The sequence below is a fragment of the Priapulus caudatus genome, unplaced genomic scaffold (genome assembly GCF_000485595.1).
Source record: "Priapulus caudatus unplaced genomic scaffold, Priapulus_caudatus-5.0.1 Scaffold23, whole genome shotgun sequence".
NCBI lineage: Eukaryota > Metazoa > Priapulida > Priapulimorpha > Priapulimorphida > Priapulidae > Priapulus > Priapulus caudatus.
The window spans coordinates 550,938-576,964 of record NW_014577084.1 but is presented as its reverse complement, the minus strand read 5'-3'; the positions used below and the strand labels follow the sequence as shown (position 1 = coordinate 576,964).

Genomic DNA, 26,027 nt, shown 5'->3' with positions numbered 1-26,027 from the left:
ATTATAGTATAGATAGAAGATATGTGAGCATACGTGGCGCTTTTGGCCACGGATAATTATATGCGTGGTTATCGCACCTGTGACACGAATACATCACAAGGTACTCGTACACACTATTGTTCGTCAATAGTCACCCCACGTTGCGATTATACGACAAGTGCCGCAGAGCGACAGCGCTCAACTGACGTGTACTGTAGCCGGGTATTCTTCTGCTAACTTACTGGCAACCGATCAAGTGCGCCCCTCCCGCCACCGCGTTCGCGCTAAGAGCATATATTATCTATATAGGATACTACTAATACAGATATAAAATCTATGATAGCTTTGCTATACCGTAGTACAGTAATAAAAGATACACCTGGTAACTTTAATGACCTTCACTATATAACATTTATCATCTGATCATGCCTCGAGCGCGAGCGTAGTGGTGGTGGTGGAGGAGAGTGTGGGGAGGGGGCGTGATGGGAGCGGTGGAGTGGCTTCTAATAGTAATAGCAAAAGCAGTTCAGTCCTTTGTTAACAGTCAATAAATCCCTGTTTACCCCTCCTTTTCAGGGTCAAAAGGTTATCAGACCAAGGTCATCAGACACTTCATGGTCCTTTCAATAAAGTGATAAAAATGGTAGGTCAGCGCTGAAACAAAAAAGTTTTTCAATCGCTCCGTCAGACCATGTCCTCAGAAAATGTCTGATATCTGACCTTTCCCCCACTGACCTTTGACCTGTGACCTCCAATTTCGCACTGGTGATGGGTTTCCTGCCCATCACACTATACACCGAATATTAAGAGCATAGGTCGAGCCGTTCATATTTGTGCCGCAATTCCGTATTTCATCCTATACCTTAAGGTAAGGGGGAAATATTCCCCCTCCGTTGACACATCTTGACCTTTGACCCTTGACCCCCAAATTGGTCATCCCGAGTACTTTTCACGATTCCCCCCGACGTCCCGAATATCGTGACCGTACGTCGAGCGGTTACGATTTGTGCCCAACTGTTGACGGACACACGGATACACCGATCACGGACGGACGCTCATGCGATTCTACAAGCTGCATCTGACTTCGTCCGATGAGCTAAAAACCAAGCAGCTATACTACTACTATTGCGTAGTTGTGGACACGAACACCCGCGGGCGAGCTAAACTAACTACTGTCTCGCAGGATTGCTAAAACAAAGCAGATCACGTGAAAGCTTTGTGAAATAATAAAATGCCTTCCGACCCGCTGCAGGTAACAAAGTCTCATTAGCATTAATATTTCAGCGATACTAGCGTATACAAATGGCCGCGCCGTATTAGCGCTCTCCGGGGGTATATCATTGCGCGCTTTACAGACCCACAGTCTAGCAACGGACAGTGCAGCTCCGCGAAAACGGTGAAGTGTGTTCATCGCGCACTGCGTCGCATAATAGTATTAATCACAACTAATACAGTTCGCCAGTAGACCCTTTGGTGCCAGAGTTACGTTTTTCAAATTAGCTCCGTGTAACTCATGTATATTTTATAGTGACCACGGTCCGTGGCTAATAAGCAATCAAGGCCCTGGCAATGCCAAGGTCAACGAAATTCTAGCCGTGGGCGGAATAAAATTGCAAAGCTTGTAACCACACAATTATACGTACAATTATACACAATTATACGTATATACGTAAATACGTATATACGAAAATGACGGTGCGGACAACCCCCCAAAACGTCTCATTACCACTGACAGACGGCAGAATTTTCATTAGATAGTTTGCCGGGATTTCAGTGCCCAGTATCACATAACGCAAGTATACGTGGTGATCGCTAATAAGTAGGAAAACATAAGTATGAAAACATTTTAACACGTTACAAAAGTTTGTATTTTTCACACAATCGGAGAGTGACTTAGAGCATTATTTCTCTTCATACGGAACGCGATTGAAATCAATCCACCCATGAATCAACTTGAGCAACTATAAAAGTTTGGCTCCTCTGCCAAGTAATAGTATGTGCCCAAAGTCCTAACTCGCTTCAGCAACGGTAGCCTACATCATATATTCTCCAATTCAATATGTGGCTCACGCGCGTTTAGTTTGGCTAAGCTTTAGCAAACTACATTCCGATTTATTTACTACGCTGACCCAACAGACGGACGCGTTACTGCCTCATTAATTCACCGCTATCCGTATAAAACGAGGCTATGCATGATGAATCAGGTCTGGAACGTGCGCGAAAGCGAAACCGCCACGGAAATCACGTTATAGGATTGTAGCGACGAAACAGCGCGTGCGTTTTCTCCATATTCTGATACGCCTCGAAGGCCTTTCCCAGAACTATTTCGCTGGTTGGCCGTTTACACACGCCGCGCAACAACTCCGAATCAATAGCAAGCGCCACACGTGCAGTTTTTTCAGCCCGTTAAAACTTCGCCGGGAAACTTCCCCCCCCCGCGCGCTCTCTCTTCCCCTGCACTATATACCCGCCGGTAGATCTGCGCGCTGCTGTCGAAGTCCGCTCACGCAATGATCGACCGCCTCGTGACGCCTGCCTCATAGCCGAGATACGACTTGATTAAATATCTACTAAAACGTGTGGCGAGAGAATCACGCTCTCGCCGCTGCTTCCGCCGCCATGCTCATACGCACTCGTCTGCATTCAGTCACTGTCAATGGCTGCGCCACAGGACACCTGCTACCGTGGAGACCCACTCTCTGTAGACCCTTGCAGTGTTTACTCGCACTTTGAATCGGAGAGCATCAGCGCGGTCGGCGACGATGTAGGTGCGTCAACCCATCGCAGCCTCCGCGTCGATTCCGGCGGAAAATTTCATTTGCGCCGTCGATAAAGGAAATGTTTGCGCGGCGCCACATAAAATTCCGTGTTCCCTTTCCCCGTATAAACGCCCTACGCCGACTAATCTCTCGCGTAATGGCTGTACCCTGTACACCTCAAAGCCGTTTGTGTGTGCGTGCGTGCGTGCGTGCGTGTGTGTGTGTGTGTGTGTGTGTGTGTGTGTGTGTGTGTGTGTGTGTGTGTGTGTGTGTGTGTGTGTGTGTGTGTGTGTGTGTGTGTGTGTGTGTGTGTCGTGTCGTGTGTGTGTGTGTCAGCGTGAGTGCCTGTGTACGCGCGTGGTTGCACACAGACGTTCATGTGCATCCGTGTATGTGAACAGAAGCTTAGCTGCATCGTATTTATCTTTATAGTTTCTAATAGGCAATACACAAGCCGCTCATATTCTCTCCTGTCACTTTATGGCTTCGGCTGGGCAATGCCTATACAGGGCTGATCTACAATCTCTCTGCACAGCGTAAAGACTGTAAAAGGCCATTGATGGGACATCTTTTCAATCACATGTCCAGGGCGCTTTTTTGCAATATTCGTTCTGCGAGTAGAAGCGAGTCAGTGGTTATGAGAACGTAATGCTGTTTCTATGGCAACTCCGTGTGGGAATGACGTTATAGTAACAGGAAACTGGGAACGTCATCCCAGAAATAGCAAGGAATCATCTAGTTCGACAGGCCAGGGACCTACCTGCTACGAATATGAATCTCTCTCCCTGTGGTGTTTCACCGAGAATTCAAACGACTACAGTGTGCGCTCCAGCATTAGCCCTCACCGTCTCACATTGCACAGGACAGGACCAACTCTATCGTATGCATTAACCTGAGACATTCAGGGTTGGAAGCATATCGGTTTTGACAACGAGACGCCAAATGTGTCTAATGCTTTTAAGGATGTATTACACATCCATGGCACTGTCGCTCATAGCCACGACCAAAATATTAATATCTTCATCGACCAAGTGGCATAATAGATCCCCACATGCAGACAAAGATTGATCATGCATGACTGCTGCGTGTTCGCAAGCCTGTACGGGTCCTGTGTCAAGGTAAGAGATGAGCCACAGGTGTGAAAAGGTACACCTGACAGGTGTCAAGGTCTGATGGGTCTAGACTTTAAAGCAAGTCGAATCTGGTCTATATTGTAAACATTTTAAGACACCCAACCCCAATGTTTAAAAAATCAAGCTGGAAGTGCGGATGAGTACGTACCGTAAGCACGGGAAATGGCCAATTAGCGTATAGGCTCTCCAATTACAAAGCAGAGAGTAGTAACCGTGCACTACCACGTAGTTAACACGCCACCACGCACATAAATACGCGCACATAGACACGCGTAGGGTCCCTCTATACAGGGACCCTATAGACACGCGCACATATATTATGTATTATAACAAGAGCTAATAATACATTATAATACATAATAATGTATTCTTAGCTCTTGATTATATTAAAAACTAATAATAACGTATAAATAAATCTGCTACTAGCTATTGGGGTTACTCATTGCTTGGGGCATATACATTGTGAGTGAGATGATAACAGTACGAGTAACCGACAGACACAGTAACAGCTAGGCTAATGTGGTTGCACCGATAAACGAGATTAGTAACAGTTCTATTACACTGCTAGCATGTGATGAATCCACGTACAGTACTTCTGCCCGAACCTACGTACAGTGCAAACCTTGTGCTCAAACATATAGCTATCGCAATGACCCACTCGCTGTTATAAACAGAACAATTTCTGATAAATAAAATCACGTGATTATACTTGTAAATAAAATATAATAACAGGTTGCGAAATTAACGGGAGTTCGGAGTCAAATACTCCCTGATTTACTGTCGGACTCCCTGATTTGACATATGCAGGAGTCCGCGTGACTCCCTGAAAATTCTGTCATAATAACTAGTTCATTCCAGAGCACGGCCTCGCGGAATTACCGTATTTTTTCAGCTAATGTCCAAAGAAAATTTGGCAGACGTGCAACCGCATGAATCTTAAAAATAAGCACATATTATTAGTTGTTGTTGTTGTTATATTAATTAATTTTGAACCTCAGACTACGGACTCCCTCATTTTGCTGCGGACTCCCTCTTTTTGAGGGTAGGGACTTGGGAGTCCGCTGGACTCCCGTGTTCAAAAGTTAATTTTTACCCATGTAATAATAAATGCTACCGTTTCGTAATCAGATCAACGCAGTATAGAATCCTTACATAAAGATGTTGTATATATAGACGATAAAGCATACTGAAACCGAGCTTACGTGAAGGCTGACTGTAATTTTTCGCCACGTAACAGGGTTGCGTCAGGTAATATCGCCACCAATAATAGGCTTAATAATTCCCACATCTCGACCATTTCCATCGAAACGCTGGCAGCTAGAGTCGAAGAAAAAATGATTGCGCGTGGCGGAATTCACCCCCCCCCCCTCACCCACCATGGTCTTCTTTGACTGGTTACCCTAAACGTACATGGGTACACCGATTGGCCTGGTCGAGCTTGCCGACTAATCAATTAGGGCAGTTTTGCAACATCTTGCGGCGGCGTTCGCTTGGAAGTAGTGTACCCCTGAGACCGCAGCCTCGACTCCAGAGTCGTCGGCAGCATCAGCGGACAGATGATGCTCGCCATTAGCTATTTGATATAAATGCAGCAGCAGCGTACGCACGAGAGCTTTATATAGCAACGACGTCGTCGTGCTTACAATATAGCGACGCCACAGAGCTACTGTTTTCAGGCAGTTATCCATATATCTGAAATTTCTTTCCGAATATTTGCGCGCAAAATAATTTTTCTCGCAACATTAGGCAGGCGAAACCGGCGGCTACTCGCTCATCAACATTTTCCCTTTTCGGTGTTGACTGCGCTATTATGCGTGACAAATAATGATTGGAAGCAGTAAAACGGCATCGTTATTACCATAACACATCGCAGCTTTCCGAGGTCGAACCCGAAAAAATATATAAACCATGCACACTTGCGATCGATGGACGAACCGAGCAACTGCGTCACTGACATGGCAGCAGCCGGTGCGACTGCACACGCCGGCAAAATACCTGTCACTGATAGAGAATTAATGGCTAGAGTCGAGCAACATTAGACTGAGAATCTCTCACATAGTTGCTGCAATTCGACGTATTTCTTTAGGAGGAGCGTGACACGTTTAAATTCGTGTAACTCCCGTACCGAGGAAAACACGGCTACTACATCTTCGCTATCTCGGAAACTAGACATGTTTAAATCGAAATGTGAATCACGTATTCAGATGCCATAATTCCATGACGAGAACCCTTGACAAAATGTGAGGTTACTGAGTAATTGACCTTGGTTAGCCAAAACTACTGCATGACTATGTTACATATGTACTACATATATTCTGCTCTGCAGAATACGACAAACTTCAACAACTGAATGATCGTGCAAAGCTCGGCTTTGACACACACACATAAAGAGTTGTAACAACAGCAAAGCTGCCTGCCAATCGATCTGGACGTAGTTACACACGGGCATGATATTGATAGACATATAACACCGCTCTTGATAACACTGTTTAATAGGGAAAATATATAGCGCGGAATTAGACTGACTTTATAGGACGTCGTTAGCACGAACCTAGCCGAGCGCCCACGTTAAACGTAGCCATAGAAACGTTCGTCGACAGACTAGAACGCAGAGCATGAAGATAAGTGGGCCTCTAAATGTGAGCAATATGAAGGGCCCTGGAGTTTCGCTCTAGCTCCGCTGGATCGGTTTATACACTGGATCACTTTCCGCCAGCAGCAACTACTAATTGCATGCGGGATGAAGGAGGTGTAACGAAAACCACGTTTTAGCTGAATTAAAAGGCTAAATGAGAATTTATTACGAGGAGGTTTTAATAACCGACGCATGCAGTTGCCACATGTGCATCTTAGCAAAAATGAAACGCGTCAGATATGATAGTGGATATAGGCATAAACCCTATACATAGATACATGAACGTTCATGCTGTTTTCCCCAGCGCTACGCGAGATAGATGAATAACAAGAAGAAATAAAATATTTTCAAGAGCGTATGAAGAAGGAGAGCGTACAACGGTGAAATGCTGAAACCATGTTCCAGTATTAGTCGAATTAATCAACTATCCCCGTTTTATTTTGACGATTATTATTGATCAGCTGTCCTAACTTGTTAATATAAAACAAACCGCATGTCCCTATGATGCCCCTACGCTGAGATAATAAGCGGTGAAAATCTGGTATTTTCGCCGAAAACCGACTCGAGATACCTGCTGACTGTGACTGTCTCTCGCTTTGATATAACTTCGGGAAACCTCGCGTGTTTCCGTCAATGTTTGACAAATGGAATGAATGACATCTGTTATTGATTGCCATAGTGATGCCCCCCACCTGTGCCCACCTCACGCTGGATGTAGTAAACTCTGTAGGTGGCGTACAACAGTAAGCCACCGCAATTGTTCACCGTTGCACTATTTCGTCTCTAAAAAATGCCTTTTTTGGAATTTTTTTTCGCCGAAATTCAGCACTAGAGTGCAATAATTTGCATTATGCACGCAAGTTAGATGCCTCGTAGACGTCTAGAAAGCATTAGAAGTAAAATTGGTATTGTTGTGTATTCGTGACATTCCGTCAGGTGGCGTAGTCACAGCGACCGGTTGGTCATTTTTGAAATGTAGTCAGACAACTTTGTAGAAATTCGCATCATAGAGCTGGCAAAAGTTTTGAGCTGAGCATAGAGCATGAATCTGTAGTTATTTAACATGAATAAAGTGTATGTTGTGTAAGCGAAGTAACAGTGTGAGTATTTTTAATTAATATCTGTTCGATGCTTATTCAGGCCTGCTGCCTATATGGACGACATCTACTGTTGTTCACCACCTGTACTGCTGACGTAATGAGTCAGCGCTACCATGGCGCTACACAGCGGCGACCGAAAGCAACACACTGGCCACAAAGCGAGAGATGGTCGCAGTAAACAGGGATCTCGAGTCGGTTTTCGGCAAAAATACCAGATTTTCACCGCTCATTATCTCAGCGTAGGGGCATCGTAAGTCTATTTTATATCAGCAAGGTAGGACAGCTGATCAATAATACCGCAAAGAATCGTCAAAATAAAACGAGCAAAGTTTCTTAATTCGACTAATACTGCAACATGGTTTCAGCATTTCACCGTTGTACGCTCTCCTTCTTTATACGCTCTTGATGTTTCCTAGGGCAGCTGACAGAAAAACAACACCAGCACAGCAAGGCACTTGTCATACATATATCGATTATTTGGGCAACGTCTAGCGCTTCTTTATTAGACTAACTACTCCTGTCTAATTATTCGAAAAACCATCAACTATAATGCAGTCCTTAGCAGATAAGGATGCAGCATAATTTCTCGCGATGGGTGTAATAAGAAATGAATAAGAATAATCTAATCTAGTCTATAACTATTCTTAGTACAACGCGTATGGCAATGCTTGCCGTCCCCGTTCCACCGTCCCTAATAATGCATGATCACTCGAAGGAAAAACAATATCTAGATCTGCTCCCACCGCCGCCGCCGCCGCCGCTGATGCTGCTGCCGGCATATTTTCCTAGTTCGCAGAGTCACAAAGACACGCTCGCGGCTTAATTACAACCAATTACGTAAGCTGTCTGCTACGCAGACCGGTCGGCGGAATAATATTTTTCGATTTGTTCATATGTCGTACAGCAGACCTGCCGCATCACGCGCGCGCCTAAATGTTTCATGCTGGATCGATGCCGCAGCCACGACACGCTGCAATCAATTCCCCGTCTAGAAGACTAGCAATTCCACCTTTAGTTCGCAAAGCACACGGCAGGGGGCGCCAAACGAACGCACCCGCCAACGGGTCTTTCGAATTTTCGGCTGCCGGCGCATGCGAAGAAAGCAAAGGTACTACTACTAATCCGGGAGTCGACCGAGTCGGTCGTAACCGCAACAGTGAATGCGAGCAGCACGCGCTGCTGAAGCCACAACAGATTCAAGCTTCCGTATCGATTCTGGGCCTTCGCCATATCAACAGGCAGGTCACTTACAAGATAAGCTGCACGCAAACATTTCACCATTAGTCATTACGTCTAATGTGGTAGCTACCTACATCATTAATAATCAGTACTTTCATTACCACTCAGCCGCTCTCTCCCTCTCTCTCGCTCTCTCTCTCTCTCTCTCTCTCTCTCTCTCTCTCTCTCTCTCTCTCTCTCTCTCTCTCTCACACAAAGCAAGCAAGCACGCACGCACGCTTTCCCTCTCTCGTTCTCGTTCGCTCCCTTTCCTGCTCTATCTCTTTCTTTCTCGCTCTTCATCTCTCTCGTTTAGTGTCTCGCTTACTCTCTCCCCTTATCTCCATCTATCCCCGTATCGCCATGCCGACAGAAGGAGGTCGCCGAATACGAGAAAGACAAAGCAGTCGTTTATACGCGATCAGTTCGATTATTATCTAATGCTCAAATGCATCTAAGTGATGTTCCTTTTGTCAAACAATTCGAATGTCATGCTCTTCCGCACCACTCCGCTTGGCGTCTTTTGACCTCTCACACGTATAACACGCCCACACTCGGCTTGGCGTATTTTGACTCTCACACGTATAACACGCCCACACTCGGCTTGGCGTCTTGTGACCTCTCAACACGCTATAAACACGCCCAACACTTGGCCTTGGGTATTTTGACCTCTTCACACGCCATATAACACGCCCACACTCGCGCCTTGGCGTATGTTGACTTCTCACACATATAACACGCCCCCCCTCCGCTTGGCGTCTTTTGACCTCTCACACGTATAACACGCCCACACTCGGCTTGGCGTATTTTGACCTCTCACACGTATAACACGCCCACACTCGGCTTGGCGTATTTTGACCTCTCACACGTATAACACGCCCACACTCGGCTTGGAGTATTTTGACCTCTCACACGTATAACACGCCCACACTCGGCTTGGAGTATTTTGACCTCTCACACGTATAACACGCCCACACTCTCAGCCGCAGCGCTCTGCCATCATGCGAGCAAACAAACCGTGCCTGCAACCCCTGTGAAGAAGGCTACAGAGGAAACGAAAGGAGCTGCAAGAGACAAAGAGAAGCGGAAACCATAGAAGAAGAAGATAACAAGAAACTGACAAGGAAGTAGGAACGGCAAATGATACGAAAGAAAAGGGCAACGCGAAGGGAGAGGAACAGATGGACTGTGGCGGAACGAGCAGGTGGGGCAGGACAGGAGGGTATGGAGACGCAAAGGACAAATAGTTGCCACATTCTGCCACATTCTGCCACATTCGTGAGCTGTGTGTATCCATAGCTGGCACATATGCCAGTAGCAATTACAACTAGCCAACAGGCGAAAATCTCCCATTTATTGAACAAAATGAGCAATTTGAAAAATATTTCGCACAACCGTAAAATTTAATATAAGGTTTTAACAGAAACCGACGTCACTGTTGAACACGTAGGCAGAGTTGCAGCTGAGCCCCTCGTCTCTCCCTGTATGAAAAACCGTCTACACTCGTATATATGCTACAGCAGCCGTCCATATCAGCCTAAATTTCATCAGTTTTCTAATGGGAGGTAATGCACAGCTTTGAACGCTGGCGCTTGCTGCACTGAAATCATAACAGCATCAAAATAATACAAGACTGCTCCCTGACAGGTAATATAATTTAGGCGTTTCAATGTAATCTTACATCCTAATTCACTATTTTACTACACATAGACAACAACACTCAGCGATGTTACGCTGCATCGGTATATATTACGCCACTATATACAACGGTAACTTCATCCGGTCCACAGGCACTTGGAACGTCTCAATAAAAAAATAAAAAGGTGAATAAAGACGAAATATATTTACTACCAAAGTCTTAATGTTTCTCTACTCTATTTCGCCTATAATCACCTGTAAATGCCGGTCAAATGCTCACACAAGTACACCGCACGCTAGCTTCTGCACACTGACACATAAATATATATTTATGTGTCAGTGTGCAGTAGCTAGAATGCGGCGGCCAGCGTGTGACAGTGTGTTGCAGATGAGCATTTGGACGGGATTTACAGGAAATTGTCGGCAATAATAGGCGAAAGAGAGAAGAGAAACAGACTTTGGTAGTAAATAGATTTCTTATTTATTTAGCATTATATTTTATTGAATCGCTCCAAGTGCCTGTGATCCGGTCGTACGGACATCTGTAATATCCACCGTTAACATGTATACTGTATTACATACACAATACCTGTAATACACAACCTCGCCTGAACAATATCTCTATGAAAGGTTTAAACGCCCCCTGGCAATGATCGGACCGGAACGACCCGGAAGAATGAACGACCCGGAAGACAACATTCCTGCTGGGAAATAATCTTCTGGAAATTGGCAGCCTGGGCGTGATATCATATCAGGTAGGAAATTATCTGGGGGATATTATCAGGTGGGATATTGTTTGGAGAACTCGTAGAATATCAGCTACAGAATATAATCAGGGGTGAAATTATCCTGTAGTATATTGACTAAGGATAGGAATAACATTTTCAGTAGCATATTGTCTGTGGGAATGAATCATAATGGCCAGTAATTATTGTATATGGGAAGGAGCAATGTTGTTCAATAGTTTAATAATTATGAGGAATAATATAGTTCAGTAGTAATAGTATATTGTCTATGGGAAGGAATAATATTGTTTAGTAGTATATTGTCTATGGAAACGAATAATGTTGTTCAAGATATTATTCAAGATATATCAATATTATTTATGGGGAGGATATTATCATAGGCAATGAATGCAGTGAGTGACATGGCATGGAGTAACTGTTCTAATGCCTTGCTGCCTGGCTTCCATCCATTGCCAACAGTGCAGTTAATTGTATCAAGTCTGATGGATCCTCTATCAACGGCGTCATTAAAAATGTAAAGTAAAATTAACAGTGAGTATATAATAGAATCTGGCTTTCATACTGCTGGTCTATATCAGCACAAAACTACAAGAAGCTAATCTGGGGCAAGGGAAATATAATGGGTAAACCGTCTAGCACGCAGGCAGCTTCAAAGCAGCATAAAACAACATTAGTAAATTGTAAATTAAAATAGCAAAGATGTGTGATACAGCTTGCTACAACTGCAAAAACACACCAGTTTCCATGGAAATTGGATGGGCTTATCGAAATTACAGCTGTGAAACCTTTCGATTCACTGAATTACTTTTCCCCGTTTAATTTCCCAACCATGCTGAACTTATTAAGGTTTGGACAGATGTAAGTAAATTCGTTTGGCGCATGTGTGATACGTGATTCCAGTTAACCATGATATTTTTATGTATTTGCATTTATACACACGTGTACGCACGCGCGCACGCAGACGTATAGACACCATGCAGTTACTTTATTCCTGTAAAGACTCCGTTTTACTAGCATTACATGCTATTAAATTGATTGTATCTACAGAAGGAAATCGGCACCACCGCCACTGACTTTTATTAAAACGCAAAAAGCGACAGGTTATGCCACTATGAAAAACTCATTCATTGACATTACTGCAACATAAGTACACATTCTCTAATCAATACTTAGTATGCTGACAGGTGGCAAAATCTCTCACGCGTAACCCGTATCGCCAGGTACAGCCGTCCGGAACTTACCCTGTAGCTACGCTGTGAAATTCTAAACCTCACCGGTAGCTTGAAACCTGTCTAAAATTCTCCCACACCTACAATTCGCGATCGGCAGTTTGTAACCGCCCGACTCATATCTTTAAATACTGCAGCTCATAGGGTCTATGTCCCCCAGGGTACTGCCGGAACGTACCCTGGGTACGGTCCGGTATACCTGAACGTACCCTGGTCACTATTTGATATGGTTAAGGTTAGGATTAGGGTTAGGGTTCGGGTTAGGGTTAGAGTTAGGAAGTAGGCGTAGGCGAGTACCTAGACTCGTTAGTGGAGTAGGGCGAGTATGTCGCCTATGCCTACTCCCTAACCCTAACACCCTAACCGTAACCCTAACCATATCAAATAGTTACCACGGGTACATATTATACGCCATTATACGACAACGACCCTTCGTGCTACACTACGCGCCCGACTGTATGGAGCGCGCAGACTTTTCGAACGCGACTACACTCACGCGCCAGCGCTAGTTGCGTTTAATGTATTAATGCGCTATATGAAAAATCAATGAACATCACGCAGGGGTGGAACAAGCAACAGCTCTCATCTGTCTCTTCTCCCTATCTCTCCCGCGCGCGCGACGCTGCTTAGCACGCCGCGACGCCGCAGCGGAGCCGACCAGTGACGGCGGGTGAGGACGGCGGCCGCTGCTTGATACGTATTGACTACGTATAGATCATAGTAATACAGGTACGTACGAGACCGCTCGCCTGCCTGATGCCCGAGTCAGGTGCTACCCTGGGTCAACCTTTTGGCAATTGGCCCTATTTGACCCCTGGGCAAATAAATCCTTACGGAATTTTATGGGGGATAGACCTAGCTCCCTTTACGGAAATCCTCTCCTTATTACCTCTTTCTCGAATTAATGATCTATCTTTCTAATCATGACAAGTAGGGGTATGAGTGAAAAATGTATGTAGAAATTGTTAAAAAATCGAGATTTCGATTATTAAAATTGAATTAAAATGACGAATTTCGCACTTGAGACTAAATTTGAGACCGATTTCTTGCTGGGGCCCGATTCATCGCTGGGGCAAATGTTTGTAAATTCCAATTTTATGACGACTTTTACAGCACTTCTCGCTTAAGGACACAACTAATTACACATTGACACTAAGAGAGACAGAAAAAAATCATTACTATGTACGGGCAGTGTATCCACCAATCACTAGCCAAGCTGGTAACAAGTCTTGGGATTTACCTACTGCATCACAGCATACTCTTATATACTCGGTTAGATAAATCCATTGAGCATTTTGTTTGCTTGTTATACTAGAACCGGTACTATTAAATTCATCTATATATCAATATCGACTACAATATGAGCTCTTTCAAAGTGCGTTTTTCCTATACGAACAGCACGTACTAAATAACATAACTGTATCGTAGCCGTTCACACCTACGCTACTTGAAGCAGTAATAGGAGAGATGCATAAATTTACGGTAATTGAGTGCATACATTATATCGACATATTTTATTACATTGCATGCATATATTTGATTTGATTTCATCTTCCTTCCCACGTGTGGGCTCGTCGCGACTATCTCGTTCCTATTTTTTCTCTTTTCTCGTTTTCGTTAGCTTCCGAATGCATTCCGTTCAAATATTCCATACGCTCGTTCCCCAAAGAGCCAGAGTAGATCTTCACCTGCCCTTTTATATTTCACTTCTTCCTTCTTGTGGCCGATTCCCCGGTGTAGCCATCGATGTTGCAGCTCATCCCCTGAACGCTCACGCCTAGCACGTAACACCAAACCAACTTCTGCTTGTCACAGCTGTTGCCTGTCCTAGTTGGCTCTGCGTCGTGCTTCGGGCACCTATCTACTGACAAGTCAAGGCTGCCACGTTTTATGACACGTGTCGGCGCACGTAGAAGAAGAAGAAGCTGTGCCTACTATTTTTACCGGCATCCCCAAAACACGCAATGACACTTCAAAATTGCTCATACCCATGGAGTCTGCAATTATTCCGGCGATGCCTGGATATCCCCCCTCCCCAAGTGACTTCTTTTCGTGCTGGAATAGGGGTTTAGCAGGGGGGATGAAGGGGGGATCAGCAAGCGGTATTCATCTTTGTGTGATTCATAAACTCGTGACAAAATAGTGCGTGTAGAAACATCGCACTCTTGAGCCGTGGATTTGGAATGCGAATGTTTGTGGATGACTGTACAAAGACGCCGTGGCTACGCAGGACGTTTTTATTTCATGTAACTTGTGGCAGAAATTTTGGATCACATTTCTGCATGCAGATTGTGTAGATAGCGCACCGCACTCAATGTCTAGCTCAGACGTGATCGAGTAATTTGTCAAATTATACTCAGTTAATCCTACACATATCTCATCATCCAACTATATGATTAATGATATACATGACACGTTTAACTAACAACATATTAGGACACATTAGTGCTAACTAGAATATGCATGAGCAACATCCATCATCACCTTGACGTTTCTGCCAGGGTCAAATGTATATTGCATGTATTGCAGATATACATGTGTGCTAATATATAGCCAGTACTTAACGCAATCTGTCACATTGTCATGCTGAAACGGGATTCTGATGTATACATCATTTTTCGTATCTGGGTTAAATTTTTGTAATAACTTCTAATTATGCCACTGACACGGTATATGTTAGTCTCCCACTCTTTCTCTTTCACCCTATCTTGCTCTCATTATCCACTTCTGCTCCCCTATATGGACGACCCCCCCCCTCCCCCTTTTCTCAGTCACTCTACATTCCTCTCTCCTTCTCTCATTCTCTTATTTTTCATTCCTCCTTCCTTCCCTTGCCCTCACCTCCTCATTTCTCTCCCCTCACTCATTCCCTACCCTTCTCTACGTACCCTTTCGTCCTTCATTTCCTCTTGTCCTGGCAAGTGTTGTCCCATTTTCTTTTCAGCCTATTCTCTACGCCTTCCCCAATATCCCATCATAAAATTGAATCTTTCAGCACCCACTCACTTCGAGTCAGAGCGCTGATTGATGCATTCACCACTCTCGCTCTCTCCCTTCTCTCACTCTCTCTCTCTCTCTCTTTTTCCCCCTCTCTCTCTACGACGCACCAACCATACAGCCTCGAAATTGAAACGACGACCTCCGTCGTCCCAACAGACGTGTAATACAGCGGCATCAGCATGGTAATGGCTAGCACTGAATAATTGAGACGCATTGATTAAGCACCGTGGCATAAAGAGTTAACATCAGCATACTCACCAGGTGCTGCAAACTCTTGACATAGTATGGGTTAATGGCGATCGCATGCTCATAGTGCTGCTTCGCCTCCTCAAACTCTCGCCGATGCTCAAAAATCCTGCCCTTCTGCAAATGCGCGATGATTAAAACACAAGTCAATTAAAGAAAAAACAAACGGTTAGTTCTTTTTTTGCAATTAAGCGATGAACTTCTTTAAGTGCTGTTATCTAGTCTGCTTTGTGAAACTGTATGTTTACTCTGCCTCCAAAAAAGATTACGCACTGTAAAATATTACTGAAACAACCATTTTACAATTAACCGTACTTTAAAAGAATATTAACATAATTCAATTTAAAAAAATGACATGTGGTTTTTTGTTGACTAACAATTATGTTAATGATAGAGGAAATAATTGGGGGTGGTGTTGCTAAAATTTCAAAATAAGACAGTTGATACTGTAAACATTGGAAAGATGTGGAAGACAGACAAAGCATACCATGTGTAAAACAAGATGTGAAAGGGGGAAGGTACTGCTGGCTTCTTGCACACATCTCTCTGCCTCCACTGGTTGGTCAGAAGAAAGATATAATTCAACTACAAAAAACAACCAACTGGTCAAATCGGTGATCCATTCTAAAATGTGTTTTTTTGGGGGGGGGCAGAAAGAGGACTAACACACAAGTTGATGACTAATGAGGAAGATTGAATTGTGACACAAACAATGTAGACAAATATTAAGATATCATGCTATATAATAATTAATGGATACTTAATAAGGACTATGTACAAGAATGGATTTGCTTTCTGTGATTTTTCAGAAAAACATTTTTCCTACTACTCGGAGAACTAACTCTAAAGCTTGATGGCTCTGAGGAGTTATTACACTGACCTTGAACGATAGACAGCTGTAGCGGATATTGCGACAAAACACTAAAACACCAATGCAAAACCTTTAATGAGCTTCTAGATTAATGTGATTGCTTCTCCTCTTTTAATACATTCAGAGACATGCAATAATTTTCTTACACATTTCTGATGTCATCTGCTTAAGTGCCACAAAGTATTTTAACATATTATGCAGCCCATGTTCTCCAGTCGTATATGGGTTTTTTCAAATTCACATGATTAAGAATAAATTAATAGGTAGCTAATCAACAGGGATAGCATTAAAATATTCACGAGGTTTTGCAAAGAAGCTAGGAGGCTTTCAGGCAGAGCTACATAAAGAAATAAAACAAAAGTAGCGTTCAACATATCAATAGCAATAGGAAAAACTAAAAAATTGAACAAAATCATATAATAAAATTTAGAAATCTGGATTGTAGCATCATTGTACAGGATGTTCTAAGCTGATAGGTAAATATAGGACTAGAATATACTAGAACTTTAAGCGGGGAATTAAAACTACCACATATGCAATTGAACTGGCTGTTAATGACTGCAAGGACAGATCATGGGAAATGCTATTACTGTATTTCTTACGTACAAACAGCACTAAGTTGTTATTGTGTAAGGCATTTAATCATAAAAGTTAACAGGGCAAGGAATTCTACCTCAAGGACATTTTTTAAGATAGAGTTTATTATATAGTGAAATTAAGCATGAAATGCCATGCTACAGGAACTGATTGCTAAATTTTGTGTGTCTTTGTAGACTTTATATGTAATGCTGATGGGGTCTACACACGCATGGGTGTTGCAGCCTGTTATATAACACATACCACCAGTAACTACATTGATGCATGCCAGGACTGATACGTGTTTTTCCATGGCACGTAAAAGCAGGCCGTGGCCTGCTCCAAAAATAGGGAATATGTTTTTTGTTTAGCCATAGGGCTCAAGGGGCATTATTATTATTGATAAAAAATACATGCATTCTGCCCTATTTTGAGCACAACAATATGCCATTGCAGAAGCGCTGCCTGTGCAAAAGCCTCCATGAAACAAAAACGGAAATGATAAAAGCAATTTTACTTGAAGGTAATAACGTAGAACAGGTACAACAGCTCGGGGTCATAAATAACTAAATGCTGGGTGACGCAATTAAAGGGGATAGTAGACTCTAAGATTTTACTGCATACAACTGTACTTACTGTATAACAAATCGTCTATAGACTCTATACCCACACGTATTTGTTACCAGATACCTAATTTAATTGTTATAATTAATTACACATCAACGCTATGAAATTTGAACGGCGCCATGACACCCGCGACCGTGCTGTAGCCACATACTTAACGCAATCTGTCACATTGTCATGCTGAAACGCGGATTCTGATGTATACAATCATTTTTCGTGATCTGGTTTAAATTTCATGCGTATAACTTCCTTTATGCCGACTGACACGGTATAGTGTTAGTCTCCCACCTTCTCTTCACCCTATCTGCTCTCATTCTTTCCACTTCTGCTCCCCTCATAGACGGCACCCCCCTCCCCTTTCTCAACTCACTCTACATCTCTCTCCTTCTTCATTCACTTATGTCATCTGCCTTCCTTTCCTCTTGCCCTCACCTCCTCATTTTCTCTTCCCTCATCATTCCCTACCCTTCTCTACGTACCCTTTCGTCCTTCATCTTCCCTCTTGATCCTGGCAGAACTGTCAGTCCCATTTTTTTTTCAGCCTATTCTCTACGCCCTTCCCCAATATCCACATAAAATTGAATCTTTAAGCACCATCTCCTTCGAGCTCAGAGCGCATGATTGATTGCATCACGCAACTCTCGCTCTCTCCTTCTCTCAACTCTCTCTCTCTCTCTCTTTTTCCCCTCTCTCCTCTACGACGCACCAACCATACAGCCTCGAAATTGGGAAACGACGGACCTCACGTCGTCCCAACAGACGTTAATACAGCGGACAGCAATTGGTAATGCTGCACTGAATAAATTGAACGCGCATTGATTAAGCACCGTGCGATAAAGAGTTAACATCAGCATATCATCACGAGGTCTGCAAACTCTTACATAGTGATGGGTTAATGGCGGATCGGCATGCTCAATAGTGCTGGCTGTCGCTCTCCTTCAAACTCTCGCCGATGGCTCAAAAACTGCCTTCTGCAACATGCGCGATGATTAAAAGACACGAAGTAAATTAAAGAAAAACAAACGAGTTAGTTTTCTTTTTTTGGCAAATTAAGCGCAATGAACCTTCTTTAAGTGCTGTTACTCGTAGTCTGCTTTGTGAAACTGTATGTTTACTCTGCTCCAAAAAAGATTATCGCAACGTAAAGATATTACTGAAACAACCATTCTTTTACAATTAACCGTACCTTTAACAAGAATATTACATATTCAAGTTTAAACAAAATGTACATTGTGGTTTTTGTTGACATAAACAATTATGTTAGGATGATAGAGGAACATAATTGGGGGTCGTGTTGCTTAAAATTCAAAATAAGACAGTTGATACTGTTAAACATTGGAAAGATGTGGAGAGACAGACAAAGCTACCATGTTGTAAACACAGATTGAAAAGGAGGAAGGTATGCTGGCTTCTTGCACACATCTCTCCTGCTCACTGTGTTGGTCAGGAAAAAGTATATCACTACAAAAACACAACCAACTGTCAACATCGGTGATCCATTCTAAAATGATCTTTTTGGGGGCGGGGGGCAAAAGAGGACTAACACACAATCTGATGAATAATGAGGAAGATTGGAATGCTACACAAACAACGTAGACATACTATTAGATATAATGCTATATAATAATTAAGGGATACTTAATAAGGGACTATGCTCAAGAATGGATTGCTTTCTGTTGATTTTTCAAGAAAAACATTTTCCTACTACTCGGGAGAACTAACCTAAACCTGATGGCTCTGAGGAGTTATGTACACTTGACCTTGAACGACTAGACAGCTGTAGCGGATATTGGCGACAAACAACTAAAACACCAATGCAAAACTTTAATGAGCATTCTAGATTAATGTTTGATTGCTTCTGCCTTTTTAATACGATTCCAGAGACATGCCAATATTTTTCTTACACATTTCTGATGTCATCTGGGCTTAAGTGAAGAAGTATTTTAACGATATTATGGCAGCCCATTGTCTCCAGTCGTATATGGGTTTTTCAAATTCACATGATTAAGAAATAATAATAGTAGCTAATCAAAGGATAGCATCTTAAAATATTCACCGAGGGTTTTTGCAAACCGACGCTAGAGGGCTCAGCCAGAGCTACAAAGAAATAAACAAAAGCTAGCGTATCAAACTATCAATAGGCAATAGGAAAAACTAAAAATTGCAAACAAAATGTGATATAATAAAATTAGGAAATCTGGATTTGTAGCATCATCGTAGCAGCGATGTTCTAAGCTGAATCGGTAATATAGGACTAAATATACTAGAAGCTTTAAGACGAGCGGATTAAACTAACAATATATGCCAATTGATACTGGCTTTAAATACTGCAAAGGACGATCATGGTTATCTATTTACTGTATTTCCTTACGTACAACAGCACTAAGTTGTTATTGTGTACGGCATTTAATCACTAAAGTTAACAAGTGCAAGGAATTCTTACCTCGAAGACATTTTCTTAAATAGACGTTTATTAAAGTGAAATTAAGCATGAAAATCCATGCTACAGGACGATTGCAATATGTTTGTGTGTCTTTGTAAGACTTATATATGTATGCTGATGGGTCTAGCACACGCATAGGGTGTGTGGCAGCCTGTTATATAACACATACCACCAGTAACTACATTGAGCAGCCTGGACTGATACGTGGTTTTCCATGGGCACGTAAAAGCACGGCCGTGGCCTGCTCCAAAATAGGAATAGTTTTTGTTGTATAGCCATAGGGCCAGGGGCAATTATTATTATTGATAAAATACATTGCATGTCTGCCTTATTTTGAGCACCAACAATATGCTATTGGCAGCAGCGGCTGCTGTTGCAAAAGCCTCCACGAAACAAACACGGAAATGACATAAAACAATTTTTATCGTTGAAGTACGTAGAACAGGTACATACAGCTCGGGTCCCAATAAACAAGTGCGCGGCGACAGCGCTATCTAACGTCTACTGCGGACTCTGTGGTGGAGTGGTGGGCATTCTAGTAAACCCTGTTAGCGCCAAAATGTGTTTCACAACCGCCGAAACAGTGAATGCGACAGGGCATGGTATCAGGAACCTTCTCAAAAGAATGGTTCGTGGGACGTTATGAAAAGTTGCACGAGATGTGCGTGACGTTTATATTTACAGAATTAAGATGAAGCCCCATCCTACGTAAGTCGCAATCAACTATCTGCAAGACAGAATAGGTAACACTCACCGATTTACCTACGCAAGCACAGGCTGCAAAAGAGAGCTGCCACCTGTAACCAATTAACCAGGAAAACTCACAGTACACAACACATCTGGCAGTGAGCCACTGGCAGTGGCATACGTTACATCGTAACAATACTGACAGTACAGAATGCCATGAAATTATAATCGATTAAGGAGGCATAAACCTTCTTTAACCAAATTAGCTTTTGAAGATTTCAGCTTGTGACCTTGTAGCCTCATACATCCAGGCAATTGTATAGATTCTACTCAGCAAACCGCGGCAGTCAAAAGTTCTTTCTAAACATAACAGTCAACAAGATCCAGTTTTAACCCTCCTCTTGAGGTCAAAAGGTTATGAGTGACATCTTACTTTCGCAGTCACAGAAAGAGATTCATGGTCCTTTCAATAATGGCCATAAAAAATGCTAGTCACGCCTAAACAAAAAAGTTTTTCAATCGCTCCGTCAGACCATGTTCTCAGAAGAATGTCTAAAATCGGCCGTGCCCATTGACCTTGACCTGTGACCTCCAATTTCGGCACAGTGATGGCTTTTCTACCAGTGAATGGCTATACAACCGACTATCACGAGCCTAGGTCGAGCCGTTTAGATTTTGTGCCGGCAATTCTGCATTTTCTCCGCGAATACTTAGAGTTTAAGGAGTGAATGTTCCCCCTTCTTTCACACCTCTGAGCCTTTGACCTTGACCCCCAGTCTTCGACACATCCCCACTCGTTCTTCGGATTACCCCCACGTCCCGAAGATCGTGACCCGTACGCGGCGTTAAGATTCTGTGCCCAACGTTGACGACGACTCACGGACGCACGACGTGCACGCAGCGGCACGCACGACGACATGCGATCTGACAAGCTCGCATCTGACTATTCGATGAGCTTATAACTAAGAAGCTGGGTGCGCAATTAAAGGGGATAGTAGACTCTAACATTTACTGCATACAACTGTACCTTTACTGTATAACAAATCCGTCTTATAGACTCTATACCCACACAGTATTTCATTACCAAAACGATACCTAAATTTAATTGTTATAATAATTAGCACATCAACGCTATGAATTGAACAGCGCCATGACACCCGCGACGCGTGCTGCGTGCACCTGAAAAAGTTGCGTATATTTGCCAATTTATTTTGCACGGTTACTGACGGAGGCTATCACAAAAGTCGCCATTATATACTATACATCTAAATGCTGTCGTTATATAATACGTACAATCGCCTTTGGCTTCAAATGAAGTCAATAGAAACACCCTCGGTCTGTAGCCCTATGGCTGAAGTGGTTTTGGCGCAACTTATCAGATCGTGCGCTTTGAGTGGCGCCAGCCGTCGCTTGTAATCAAACTGTAGTCGTGTAGTTTTCAGAACATTTTTTAATATATTTCTCAATGTGATGAACGCATGCAACTTTTTATGTAGCGTAATTTTAACCTAAATAAAGGCCATAATTTCGACCATCGATTATGCAAAGTTGACGGAATGCTACCGTAACTGGGCACCTTGTGTATCTAATAAGTATTACTTATGAGGCCAACGCGTATTAGTTTGTATCCAATATCACTGTAATTACTAAGAAATTCTAATGAAATCGTAATTTTGGTAATCTGGCGACAAGCTAAATTTATTACTCACAAATAAACATGCGAGTTCGGTTCGGTGACTCACATGGTTGCTACAGGATGTTGAGCATAGAATTGTTTGTCGCGGCGGGTAATTGTTTGCCTAGTGTTATTAGTTTGCCCTAGTTGCCACATATTTATGTACTTGTAATCTCAGAAGAACTTCGTAATTCATTTATTGCCGAATCCAAGAGTAAACCATAAACGTACGGAATGCGCACTCAGACTACAAGGATCGAAATCAACTGGAAGGCCGAGAGATCGTGTCGAAAATGCGGTGCATCTATAATCTGTAAACACCAGAGCTCGCCGGTTACGGTCCGTTACGGCCGCATGGCCGGTTTTGTAAGCTGCACAACCGATTTTCTTGACGGCGATTTCATTAGAACATTTCTTAGTAACCAGCAGTGCATATTGGACAAATAATACGCTTTGCTTATAATAATGTACTTATTAACTACACAAGGTCCAGTTACGTAGCATTCGTCACCTTGTGCATAATCGGGAATGGTCGAATTATGCCTTTAACTGAAAATAACCCTACGAACCTAGAGTAAACGATCACTTAACGCTCTTGCTGAATGCACATTGTGCTGGCACCTCTTGGTTGAAAATCGAATATATAATTGCGTACCTGGCTGTCATGACATCTTTGTAGTTCTACAAACAGCCCCAAACATTTAAATAAATAATACGACAATAAATAAAATAAAATTAATAAACATCTAATACTGGCGCAACCAACAACACACTAGCTTCAGTGTTCCACAAGGCTGGGTTCTCGACCCCTGGGGTCGCAAAGGTAGTACTGGGGGGAGGGGGGTCTGTGAGGTAAGTCAAAATTTCAAGAATGTTCCAGCGTAAAGAACAGTATAATTACACGATAAGGTGCAAAGATAAACTTTATTTCAAACTATACTTTCAATTATTTTTTCAAAAATTTTTATTGCAAATGTAATGTTTCGTTGGCTTTTGCTGTAATATTATCAAACTAGGTATGGAACATTCTCCATGGATGGGGAAAACGTTTTGTTGCTTGTAATAAAATTGCTTGTTGAGTAACTGACTTCAAAACCCTAGGTTTTGTGGAAAATTAATTTCAAATAAAAGGGGCCTATCGGTGGTGCAAACGGTTGGAACCACTGCACAACTGATTCAATCGTGGTGGTAACAATATGAAAATGTTCCTTAAAAACTCGATCCTGGCAAAATCTTGTAGGCAATGTACATCTCGTAATGCTTATCTAACTACCGAGTTGCAACGCAGATGCGAGTTTGTGTCATCCAGTATTTGTGTGCCTGATTCGGAGTAAGCGGTCAATAGAAGAGTGCAACCTCTGAAAGTGCATGGCTCCACTCTTGAGGCTGCACTGATCGCACAGATCCCACAACTGCACAGAATAACAGATTGTTATTATTAACTAAGATTAATTAGCTTGGCTGCAAAATATATCGATCTGTAGTTTCTGAACACCACCGAATACACCTTTGCACTGCACACGTTCGGTTAGATACATCAGTGACATGCTAATATAACAGGGATTGCTGTTTGTAATGTTTCATTGCTACTCAACACTATATATATCAGGATCGGGACCTGACAACTTTGTTTTCCGTGAAAAATAGCGGGGTCAGCCGGGGGGGGGAGCTGGCGGCGCGGTCAGGTCCAGGGCAAAGCCTGGCTAGGGGGTTCAGGAAGAGTTTTTGAATTTCACAACTTACAAAGGCCATAAAATTGGGCATTAGGAGACACAATACAGAACCAGAATTGTTATCAGAAGCAATATTACAGTACACTGCATGGAGATATATCTTGCACTGTCCATTGTCTAACCGTAGATATTAATAATCAATACAGAAAATTCTTAGCATGTCTGCGAAAAACGAAAATTATTTTAATGTACACTTCCACACTGTCTCCAAAGGCTACCTTTATTCATAATATAAGGATGTTCAATGTGTCCAGGCAGTTTCAATTTGTTCTGCGTCACTTACAGTGAGATATTTTATCATATATGGAAACTCAACTTAGGCGGCTTGTCGCTGGCGCAGCAGAGTCTGTGATCAGGCCCACATTTATCAGATATCAGGAAAGAAACGCTCTTATTTTGCTACGCGACAAAGGTTGCCCAGAAAAATCCTCCCTTTGGCTCGCATCGATATAATATTCCTAACACCCAAGAGAGTTGGGCGCTGAGGTCGCGCATTAATTTTTTTGTCGTTTCAAGGGTCACCGAACAAAAGGCAGCCTTGCGACCTCCACTTTATAGGTTATGTATAATGATTATATAGACAGAACTTCGTTGGCGAGAAGGGCAACACAGTTCGTTACCTAACGTTTCGCTACCACCGTGAAACGTCGCAGAGCCTGGGCCATACGTTCATTAATCGAAACGAGCTTCAAGGGGTCACGCGTGTACGCGGTGGCTTTTTGATGGTACACGATCGATCGATCGCGGTACGTATATCGGGCCAGGGCGTAGCACCGCGCAGCACACAGTACCAACACACACACTTACACGTCAAATAAACGCACACACTGGCAATCGTCTGAATCTCAAACAGTGAACTAAGCCGTGTTATATTGTAAAGCGAACACTAATATACAATGTATTAAATGAAGGTACTGTGGACTGTAAAATGAAACTTTGTACATTCTAACCCCCCTAAAATTTCTCTCAACAGATTAGACTTTCACAAAAAATCGACCCTGGGACTGTGAAATCGGGATTTCGCAGATCCGCGGAAGATTCCTCATCGCTGATATACCTGTAGGGGTGAAAAAAGATGCATATACATTAGACGAGGATTTTGTAGAAGTTCACGTTTCCTCTTGCATCACCTCATTTTTCTTTGGATTATCTGTTTTTTCTGTGTTACATTTTGCAGTAACTATGGATATGATGTGTATTTTTTATTTATATAATTATCAGTAATGCCTACTTGACTCTCCATCACCATCTTGGCCATAGTGAACAGTCCTGACATCATATATGCTCCTCAGCAGGCTCTTTGGATAACCTACATAGACACTAGGAATCAATCTTAATGAAAGTGTCAATGACACTATAGCTCACTTGGTGTGATAGAAGAGGAGATGATATTTAAATTTGGTAAGTGTTTCATTTATGACAGACCGAAATGTGATCAAATGTCTTATTCCATGTTTGTATACTAATATAAATTTTACTGTTTTGTTTCAGGGTTGTTTTTGATGCAAAATAAATGTTTCAGATCTGAAAGTCTGAAATGTGGCGAGAGATGGCGCTACGCTAAATGATCGCCATTATGGTTTTCGATGATCGCTCAATAAAGTAATAAAATATTCCAGTCAAATTACGTAACAAAGAATCTAAACACATATTACACGTAGGTATGATTAGGTAGGTAAGTAGGTAGGTAGGTAATAGGTGTAGGTAAATTTAACAAAGATCGAATGAAATCTAG

General features: G+C 42.6%; 1 protein-coding gene across 1 annotated transcript in view; it reads right to left on the bottom strand.

Annotated features, from left to right (window-relative positions):
- Positions 1–26,027, bottom strand: part of LOC106813155 (tetratricopeptide repeat protein 7B-like) — a 90,797-nt gene that overhangs the window by 45,515 nt on the left and 19,255 nt on the right. The window contains exons 17-19 of the mRNA XM_014817223.1: positions 25,524–25,601; positions 16,171–16,268; positions 15,696–15,800 (exon numbers count right to left, since the gene is read on the bottom strand). Coding sequence (XP_014672709.1) covers positions 15,696–15,800; positions 16,171–16,268; positions 25,524–25,601 — 281 coding nt within the window. The remainder of the gene's footprint in view (positions 1–15,695; positions 15,801–16,170; positions 16,269–25,523; positions 25,602–26,027) is intronic.